The 10,014-nt window shown below is 61.5% G+C and overlaps 1 protein-coding gene across 3 annotated transcripts; it reads right to left on the reverse strand.

Moving 5' to 3' along the window:
- Positions 1-1,439: 1,439 nt before the first annotated feature.
- Positions 1,440-9,038, reverse strand: PIF1 (PIF1 5'-to-3' DNA helicase). Of its 3 annotated transcripts, none has more exons than XM_062206125.1 (13): positions 8,975-9,038; positions 7,724-8,302; positions 6,752-6,884; positions 6,547-6,672; positions 6,294-6,447; positions 6,079-6,193; positions 5,896-6,002; positions 4,607-4,746; positions 4,241-4,347; positions 3,186-3,273; positions 2,891-3,036; positions 2,282-2,473; positions 1,440-2,094 (listed from the first exon to the last, which is right to left on the reverse strand). In XM_062206125.1, exons 2-13 carry the CDS (start codon positions 8,276-8,278, stop codon positions 2,035-2,037), a joined length of 1,923 nt encoding a protein of 640 aa, XP_062062109.1. In that variant the 5' UTR covers positions 8,279-8,302; positions 8,975-9,038; the 3' UTR covers positions 1,440-2,034. The 3 variants fall into 3 exon arrangements, with proteins under 3 accessions (XP_062062109.1, XP_062062108.1, XP_062062110.1); XM_062206124.1 differs by having other exon boundaries at positions 7,724-8,811; positions 8,975-9,032; XM_062206126.1 differs by having other exon boundaries at positions 7,724-8,393; positions 8,975-9,001.
- Between the last annotated feature and the right edge of the window lie 976 nt (positions 9,039-10,014).

The following is a 10,014-nucleotide window of genomic DNA, read 5'->3' on the forward strand; positions in this document are numbered from 1 at the left end:
ATTGTAGGGAATAAGCTGGAGGGCCAATGAACACAAACCACAAGGCGCCCAAGGGAAGCTTAACAAAGGAGCTTGCCCACTGGACAGGAACTCAAGCCCCAGCTCCGGAAGACAGAGGGTTGCCAGGTCTCTGGGAGGGGACGGAGTGACCTCTTGGCGCCACCTGGTGGTTTACAGTGTGTGTGGTGTGTTGGGAGCTCTAGGATTGGGAATCTGAGCACCCTGGGGGGGGGGGGCAGGGAAGTATACCAGGACCTCAGAGGAGTTGGGGTCATCGCTAGCAGGCCAGTCCACCTGTCCTGCCATCTCAGCCTCTCAAAGTCCCCTCCCCACATCTTGTTCCCCTCGCACCAGCTTCAGTTTCAGTTCTGCCACCAAGTAGCCTTCCTGGCCTCGGCCATCTCCAGGGACCCATCACTGACCGTGAGCTCTTTGATTTATTGAAGCGTCTACAGTGCTCCGATGTGGGATGCCAGTGTCTCCGGCAGCAGCCTACTCCACTGTGCCATGATGCTGCCCAGTACCCCCCTCCCCGCCTTTATTTATTTATTTATTTTTTGAGAGGTAGAGATACAGACAGACAGGGGAAGAAAGCTCCCAAATTTGGTTCACTCCCCCAGATACTTGCAATGGCCAGGGCCAAAGTCAGGAGCCAGGAATTCAATCCAGGTCTCCCTTGTTGGTGGCAGGAACCCAGTATCTCTCTCTCTCTCTCTTTCTAAGATTTATTTTTTATTTCAAAGGCAGAGTTACAGAGCGAGAGAGATCCTTTATCCACTGGCCCACTACCCAAATGGCTGCAATGGCAGGAGATGTATTTTACTTATTTGAAATAGTCCTAGAAAGAGTGGGAAAGAGAGAGGGAGAGGGAAAGGTCTTCCATCCTCTGGTTCACTCCTCAAATAGCTGCAATGGCCAGAGCTGGGCAGATCTAAAGCCAGGAGCCTGGAGCTCCTTCTGGTTCTCCCACACAGGTGCAGGAGCCCAAGGACTTGAGCCATCTTCCACTGCTCTCCCAGGCCATAGCAGAGAGCTGGATCAGACGTGGAGGAAACGGGACTCAAACCAACACCCATATGGGATACTGGCACTGCAGGCGGCAGCTTTACCTGTGACGCCATAGCGCCGGTCCCGGAACCCAGTATCTTGGGCCATCAGCACAACATATTAGCAGGAAGCTGGAGCCTGGAGCCTCAGCAAGGCTGCCAGCAGCTTCCAACACGACGCAGGCCCGGGTTTCTCAGCGTGTAGATTCCATAGCGTGCCCCTGTCTGAACACTGGGTGACAGTGACTCACCTGGTCATTTCATTGCTCGTCACTAACCTCTCCAAATGTGCTATGAACACAACCTCACATAACGGAGCATCAACAAGCGCCTGGGTGCAGGTGTACAGGTGAGAGGGAGCGGAGACGGCAGGGAGGCGGCGCAGTTCTCACTCAATTCACACATTTATTAGTTCTAAATAAATAAACCTGAGAGCGTCCATGTCCATGATCCCAGACACCATTGCTCTCCCGAAAAAGCAGCTTGAAATATGGATGCGCCTTCTACTGCGGCTGTCCCCAGGCTGGGCACCGCCAGCGCTATGTTCCCAGGGGTGCGAGGCGGAGCCTGGCCCAGGGATACTCTCAACTTCCCTTCAGTTGCCCTGGGCCAGTTCCTGGCCTCAGGCCCCCAGGGGGCCCCCTAGTGGAGAGGCCTGATGCTGCTCCTGGAGCACTAGTCTTCACTGCCGGTCCCCCTGCAGCCCAAAGCTGCTGGACTCTGGCTGTATGTGTGGCCCCTGCCCAGAGCTCTGGCCTCTGACACCAGCTGGCACAGAAATGGTGACTTCTGAGCCTGCCAAGAGCTCACCGGCTGCCAAGAGGGCAGCAATCGCCACCCAGCCGGTTCCTGTACGCCATCAGGAGGCTGGGAGCTCAGGGAGGAGGAGGAGAGACACTGCCTCCCTCCCCTTTACTCCGCGGGGTCCTGGCCCACGAGGGAGCAGGACGGTGGGCACCAGCCTTTGCCTTCTCTTTGTAGTCAAGGCTCAGAGGCCTGGATCCATGTTCTCCTGGTCGGAGGCAGCCTCATTGTCACTTGGGGACTCCTGGGTGAGAGCCAGAGAAACCCAGTCGTGAGACAGTACTGCTTCCCAAGGCCCTAGCCTGTGTCCTCTAGCTCCTAGCCCCCCGGGAAGCCAGAAGAGGGCTCTGCAGCCCCCCTCCCCCCAGGTCCTCCTGGGCTTTCCTTCTGCCCTGGCTCCCAGCACCCAGTAACAGGCGACCCCCTCCTACCAGACTGAGGCCCTTGGCCTGCCGCAGGGTGGCGTAGAAGTGCAGCACGCGGGGGTCACAGCGAACCACCGTGGGGTCAAAGTCAAGGACGCGAAGGCCCTGCAGGCTGCGGGCCCGGGAGAGGGCCACGTAGGCCTGGCCACTGGCAAACACACGGCCCAGGGAGATCTCCACGCAGTCCAGAGACATGCCCTGGTGATGGGAGGCATGGAGGCGGGGCCAGCTCAGTCCAAAGCCCTTTGCATCCAAGAGCCTGACCCTTCACCAGCTACTGGCCCTGGAGCTCCTTGGCCAGCCCAGAGAGCCTTGAGGCAGAGGGAGAGCGCGACAGCAGGTATGAGGTTGAGGGAGGCAGGAGACACAGACCTGGGATACTGGCTGAGGGACACAGTGGCCAGACAGGCATGGATCCTGCCTCTGCCACTCACTAGCTGGGAATGTGTCTGGGAAAGGGGGCTGGGAAACTCACTAATCAAAGGTATATTCTGCCGCTGCCCTTAAACTTTCCACCCAGGACAAGTTCAACCTCCAGAAGCCTTCAGCACCACCTGGTACCTGCCCTCTCCCTCCCACACATCACCCCAGGCACATTGCCACCCTGGCGGTCACCTGGCTCTTGTGGATGGACAGTGCCCAGGCTAGCTGGAGGGGCAGCTGCTTCCGGCTGAGGACCTGGCCCCCTGTGCCGTTCACCGTCCAGCGGTCCACATGGATGACCTCAGTGACCCCGCACAGGAACCGCACCTGGGGCAGCCCTGGGGAAGGCAGGGAGAGGGCCAACCCTTCAGGAGCGAGGGGCAGGGGCCTGTGGGCTTCCCCCTCCTAGCTGTTTCCTCCCCTCGGTCAGCCCAGGGCCCTGATGCAGACCCGAGCAGGTAGACTGTCCCCTCCCACCATCACTTACCTCTCCCTTCGGCCTCGAACCCTACCACCACCCCTCGGGCGCCATTCACCAGGCCCCGTGACACCGCTAGGTTCTTCACCAGCATCACCTGCCAGGGAGAGAGACAGGGAGGCCTGGGCTGCAGCCCCGGCCCAGTGGCTGGCCCCCTCCCCAGCCGTGTCTTCAGCCCTGCCATTGGCTGACTGCGGCCCCAGGGAATGACATTGGCTCAGCTGGCCCCAGAGGACGTGTTCAGATCAGTAAGGTGACCTAAATCCCAGGGACTTGAGCATGGTCGGATCTTGGTCCAGCCACACTGAGCTGCCAAATTTCTCCTTGGTGTCCTGTGGAGTCCAGGCAAAGCCTCTCATTCTGCCTACCCCCGATGCCATGGGAGGAACAAGAACCCTCTCTCTTCTGGTAGGGGTACCACAGAAGACAGCCAGGGAGGGAGGTATTGCCTTCCCCATTTAATATTTTTTAAGTTTAATTTCTTTTAAAAGGCAGAGAGACAGAAACAGACTGGGAGACAGAGAGAGAGAGAGAGACAGAAATATCTTCCATCCTCTGGTTCACTCCCCAAAAGCTCACAACAGCCAGGGCTGGGCCAGGCCCAACCAGGACCCAGAAACACCATTCCGATGTCCCATGTGGGTGGCAGAGACCCAAGTACTTGGCCCATCACCTGCTACCTACCTCCCAGGCTGTTTATTAGCAGGAAGCTGGAGTTGGAAGTGGAGTGGGGACTAGAACCCAGGCACCGCAATATGGGATGCGGGCATCCCAGCAGTGTGGCCGCGGCTGTGGCCAACTTCCTCCCCTCCTCCCCATTTGAGAGACGACGGACCTGAACTGAAGCAAGGGAAAGGGACTCGCCCACAGCAGTGCCTGGAGGAGCTCCGGGGGAAGGAAGAGGCCAATGGGATGGAAAGCTGGAGACAGGAAGGTTGTACACGGGCACAGGAGGAGGAAGGTTTTGGCTGGCTGCAGGGTGGCCTGGGTGGAGGGGGCAGGACCAGGGAGGCCCAGGCAGGACAACCCAAGCTCCCGGGCTCTAGAGCCTGTTTCTTACCCACCTGGGCCCCCTGCTTTAGCTGCAGAAGTCGGCCGACGGGACACTGGGAATCCAAGGTCTGGGCTAGCTCAGGGTCACTGTCCATAGCCTCAAAGCTGTGTATCTCACCTGAACAGAGTTGCAGAAGCACATCACAAATCACTGACTGTGGTTCAGGTCCCCAAAACACTTACCAGACAGGGACTCCAGGACCTGGAGCAGGAGTGGCTCAGGCCTGGCTGGGGCTATGCAATCAGCTCACCACAGCTCTCAGAGGCACGTTGACTCCCATAACCCCAAGGGCCTTTGCTGTCACAGAGGCTGGGGGCCCCCGGGCTGCCTGGGGCCACTCCCAGCTGGTCTTGCCCAGCCCTGGCTCCCTGCTCACCTGGCAGCTCCTGCAGCCGCTTCTCATTGGTGAGGGCCACGTCATCCTGGTGAGTGCACAGCCTTGTAGCCACGATTCCGTCCCGCCCCACCTTGTGGGTGGCTGTGGCCCGGAGCTGGCGGGTCACCTCATCCGAGCACCTGTGGGGGCTGGGCTGTCAGGGCAGGGTCCATCTGAATGCCAGGGAGGGTGGAGGATGTGCGAAGGCAGGCTATGGATCCAAACTTAGGGGTGGATGTGGGCACCAGGTTGGCCAGCCGGGCATTCCCCATGTGAGCCCCTGACACAGTGAGTGAGGACGGGACTGGTAGTGGGCTATGTCCACGGGTGGGCACCCGCAACTCTCTCTCTGCCTCTCCCCAAGTAGGAACAGGCCTCCCTCCCATGCCACCCTGCTCCTGAGGAGGCTGTGAGTGATGAGTGAGCAGAGGCCAGGTTGGCAGGAGCAGCCAAGTGGTTCACAGGGACCCCTTGCAATGCCGGCCACCCTGGAATCAGGTCGCCTCCAGGACACGATCTTCTTGCCACCTGCCTGCTGCCATGGGGGAAGAGATAGGGCCTCGGGTTCTCTTCCCTGGTCTCAAGCCTCCCTGTGCATGGACGCCTGCAGTTCAGGCAGGAGGAAGGGAACGGCCTACACCCATCTGTGCCTGCTGCCTGCCTCCCGTGTCTGCCCAGGGCTCCCCAGGCACAGTAAGCCCCTCACAGCCACTCCCTGCCCTCGTCCCACCCACGTCAGCCTTGCCTCTCAGGGCCAGCTCTGGCTCTGTCTTCTGCTCTTTGGGGCTCCTGTCCACTCCCACGGTGGAGGAGCTGTGCACTTGAACCTTTGTGGTCCCAACTTCAGAGAGATTGTACCTGTGACTTCCCTACCCCGCCCAGGGGCCCCACAGGCTCTCAGAAAAGGACCTGGGTCCACGTCCCAGCTCAGCCACTCACTGGCCATCACTCTGGGGACAATCACCTTTTTGACCCCCATCTCTACTTCTGTGAAATGGGCATGTTAACATCTCCACATTCCTCCTATATGTCCATCAGTCTGTCCGTCCTTCCCTGATACCAACTCTGTGCCAACCCCAAGGAGGAGGACCCAACCCTGAGGGAAGCTGGGTCCCAGCGATCACCTCCTATGGGGCCATGACCCTCCTAACTACAGTCTGCCCGGCTTGCCCAGGGTCCTGCCTCTCCCTGTACAGGCTGCTTGTTCCAGTGCACCTCCCTCCCCTGCCACCCAGGGCCCGTGCCTGGATCCTCATCCCCAGCCCCTTCCCTGTTCACCCGCGGCCCACCTGCCCAGCCTCACAGCCTGCAGCAGAGAGATGAAGGTCTGGTCTGTCTGCCTCCACACCTCTGTCAGCTCCAGGGTCACGGGCACACACCGCCTCCAGCTTTTGGCCTGTTGGGGGCAGGACAGATGTGGGTCAGAGAGGGGAGCAGCCCTCGCTGTGGGCAGGCCAGGGAGTAAGTGGTACCTGGAAGCAGAAGCGTGGGGGCTGGGAGCCCTTGGTCACCGGTGGCAGCTGCAGGAAGTCCCCACAGATGATGAGCTGGATCCCTCCAAATGGCTTGTTCTGCTGCCGCACAGCTCTGCAGAGAGCCCTGGTGCTTTAGGGGCTGGGGTGGGCAGACTCCCCCCAGACCCACCAGCTCCCAGCCTTCCCTCACTGCCCTCGCTGCACGTACTGACCTGGCCACGGCCTCCAGCTTGTCGAACAGGTCCGCCTCCACCATGGAGATCTCGTCAATGACCAGCCGCTGGCAGCTCAGCCAGCCCTGCCGCACCCCTGGCCGCTGGGCCAGGGCCACACACTGGGCCAGGGGAGCCTGGCCTGAGCCGATGCCTGTGGGGGACACTTTTCAGCCTGGGCAGAGACTCCAACATCCCCCTCCCCCAACCTGACCTCCAGACCTAGTTTGCTCTTAGCTGGGGCCTCACTCACCTGCAAAGGCGTGGAGGGTGGTGCCCCCGATATGGCAGGCTGCCACCCCGGTGCTGGCAGTGGTCACAGTGCCTGTGGGGGGCAGGGAGCCCAGGATACGCTTCAGCAGGTATGACTTCCCTGTCCCTGGGCCGGAAGCAGAGTCAGGGCCGCCTGCTCCCCCGTCCCATCCCCACGGCTGCCCTGCCAGTGCCCTGCCCATTACCTGCACTTCCGGTGAAGAAGACACTCTGGCCTCGCAGGACGGCCCCCAGCACGGCAGCCTGCTCCTCCGAGAGCCGCGGCTTGGCAGGCGGCAAGTTCAGCCTCTTCACAGGCAGCGGCCACCTTGGGGCGTCCTGGGAAGACCAGGCTATCTCAGGGGCTGCCCTGGTTGACCTGGAGCTCCTGCCAGCCACTCCTGGGGTCCGGGTCTCTCCTTGTGCCCGGAAGACGCGCAGTGTGGACCTGGGTCCTCCATCAGCTCCCTCGCTGGGTTCCCTAACCCTTCTCGTCTTGCCACCCAATTTCCCTTCTCACTTCTCTTTCTATCACAAGCCTATCTCCGTCACCTCAAAGCTCTGAAGCCAGGGGCTGACACTGTGGCATGGCAGGTGAAGCCACCAACCGCAACACCAGACCCCATATGGGCACTGGTTCACCGATTTGAGTCCCGGCTGCTCCACTTCCCATCCAGCTGCCTGCGAATGCGCCTGGGAAAGCAGCAGAGGATGGCCCAAGCACTTGGGCCCCTGCAGCCATGGAGGAGACCTGGATGGAGTTCCTTGGGGAGTGAACCAGAGGATGGAAGATCTCTCTGTCTCTCCCTCTCCCTCTCTGTAACTCTGCCTTTCAAATACCTAGATAAAACAACAAAACCACTCCAGGCAAACCCTGCCTAGCCAAGGCCCCTTCTTGCCCCAAGTTCTCATCAGCTTGGTCTCCACCCACCTGCCCCAGCACCCAAGTAGTCTCAGATCCCTCATATGTCCCCCTATGTTGTTAGATGCTGGCTGCTCCGGCCACGGCTGACCACCAAGGCCTCTCCCCCTGGCCTGCTACACTCCCCTCCTCACCTTTCCAGGGTCTCTTCTCGACTTTCTAGTGGCCTGGATCTCCTTCCCTGTTGTCTTACCTACATCCTTGTCATACTCAGACGTCCCAGGGACGTTCAGAGACGCCCCGCTCGTTTCCTCACCGTGGTGGGCCTGGCGCTCCTCCCCGGCTCCTCAGGCTGCTTCTCCAGAGCGTCTGGCCCCCGGGGCGCCGCCACGCGCTGCAGCTCCTCGGGCTGCACGGGGCTGACGGTGACGAAGTCTCGGGGCCGCGGGCCGAGCAGCTGCGCGCGGGCAGAGGCCGGTCCGGGCCCCGGGGCCGTGGCGAGCTTGAGGCGCAGCGTGCGCAGAAAGCGGCGCAGGCGGTCGGGCGGGCAGTCGGAGAGCAGCAGCTGCACGGCGCCCGGGCGCGGGGCGCAGGCGGCCGGCAGCCGCAGCGTGGAGCGCCCCGCGGCGGCGAAGCGCGTGAAGAGGCGCGCGGCGCGCAGCGGGAAGCAGCGCGGCCGCCCGGCTGGCCCCGGGGCCTGCAGCCGCAGCATCAGCTCGCGGCGCTCGTTACGGCCCAGGCTCAGCTCCGCGGTGCGCAGGGCCTGGCGCCTTCGCGGCTGGCCACCCGGACTTAGCTCCTCCACCGCCACGCGGCACCGCAGCTCCGCGTCGTCGCATTCCGCGGCCGCCGCCCCGGTGCCGGAGAGCATCGCCTCGCCTCGGCTTCTGACGGTCTGCGGAGAGACCAGCGCACAGGGGTGACGGTGGCTCCGGAGACACAATGGGTGGTGTGGAGGCGAGACGCGGAGCCCCGTGCAAGGCCACCTAGGGTCACGGAGGCTACCGCTAGTATCACCAAGGAGACGGCCAAAGGGCCCTGGGGTTAACAGAAAAGCCGCTCTTCAAAGTGCACTAAATGTGCTCGGCTGCAGTTTCCGGAGCCGCGGCTGCGCAGCATGGGATGCACCCAGAGCTGGGGAGCCTCGGGTGTCCTGCAAGGGTTGCTCAGCAAGCAAGCCAGCAAGCAAACCAGGCTGCAGGAGAGCCAGGGCCGGCACGGGGATTGCCCGGGCCCTTTCCCCAGGAGAAGGGGACCGACAGATTGTGAGCGCCCTCGGTCTGCAGGCGCGCTCGCTGGTTTACACGTAGACAGGCAGGCCGCTCTGTGACCGTGGACCAGAGCGCACAGCCCGGGAGCGGCAAACGACGGCTCGGAGGAGTCGGGGCCAGCGTGGTTACGAGGCTGCGAAGTGGGAACGGCGTGGAGAGGGCGCGTGATTGCCTGGGGAAATCGCAGGAGCCCCTGATCCCCGGGATCCGTGGTCCTCCCGTCTGACCCCCCACTCGTCTGCACCCTCCCCGCTGGCTGGGACCCCTACAAGAATCAGGCTCGGGCAGGAACTCACTGGAGCCGGCACTCGGATGAAAACGCGGATCGGAGCCGGCGAGGCGAAGAACCTAGAGTAGAAACTTTCAAATACTAGGGAGGAAGAAAATCACCCTATCACCGGCCGGGTCTTTAAATTCTCCAGCCAATCAGGGACAGGGGCGTGACGACGGGCGTGTCTTTCGCTGGGCTCCTCCACGCGGACTGCACCAATCGCACAGAGGAGGGAGGCGGGTCTTTGGGCGGAGCCGGCGGACGAGTGGGCGCGGGGGAGGCGGCCAGCGCTGCGGCTGCGCGGTGTCGGTGGCTCTGTAAGCTCCCGGGACTAGCGGTCCAGCCGCGCTCCCCACGGCGTCTGCGTTGGCCCAGCACACCCCCGTTTCCGCCCAGCACCACTGTCCATTCCCAGGCAGGCCTAACCCTGTTTGCACCTTTCTCTGCCTTTGTAAGGGTCGTTCTTCCCACCTGTGCTGGGCTGAGACCCAGGAGTGAGGAACTCTGAGACCTGTGCCAGGTGCCGCGAGGGTCTAAGGGGAGTGTGTAAGTTGCGCTCTTCAGGGAATTCTGAAAAGCACTGGACGACTAGACAATTTATTAATTTTTAAAGATTTATTTATTTATTTGAAAGGCAGAGTTACAGACAGAGGTAGTGTGGGCTGGGCCAGGCGGAAGCCAGGAGCCAGGAGCTTCGTCTGGGTCTCCCATGTGGGTGCAGGGGCCGAAGGACTTGGACCATCTTCCGTTGCTTTCTTAGGTGCACGAGCAGGGAGCTGGATGGGAAGTGGAGCAGCCGGGAATTGAACCTGCGTCCAGATGGGATGCTGGCCTCGCAGGTGGCGTCTTTACCCGCTGTGCCACAGGCCAGCCCTCCTGGCTGTGAATCTTAACCTGGCATTCAACACGGATCTTTTACACTCAGAAAAGGAATCTTTCAAAGCTTTGCAGCATCTTTCCTTCAAACATGGCGGGGGGAGGGACCTCTTTCTATCCGGGAGCAATGGTTGGACTGCAGCAGGTGTGCCCCGGGCGCCTTCACACCCGCTGCCTGGTCCGGCAGCG

Source organism: Lepus europaeus, chromosome 11, assembly GCF_033115175.1.
Source record: "Lepus europaeus isolate LE1 chromosome 11, mLepTim1.pri, whole genome shotgun sequence".
In the NCBI taxonomy this organism is placed as follows: Eukaryota; Metazoa; Chordata; class Mammalia; order Lagomorpha; family Leporidae; genus Lepus; species Lepus europaeus.

Bases quoted from the DNA above. Each gene is read 5' to 3' on its own strand.
- PIF1 (XM_062206125.1), bottom strand. From the start codon at position 8,278: ATGCTCTCCGGCACCGGGGCGGCGGCCGCGGAATGCGACGACGCGGAG. The intron at 6,673-6,751 runs GTAATGGGCAGG...CTTCCGGCCCAG, and splicing joins CTTCTTCACCGGAAGTGCAG to GGACAGGGAAGTCATACCTG. The intron at 4,348-4,606 runs GTGAGCAGGGAG...AACTCTGTTCAG, and splicing joins GCGGCTGCAGGAGCTGCCAG to GTGAGATACACAGCTTTGAG.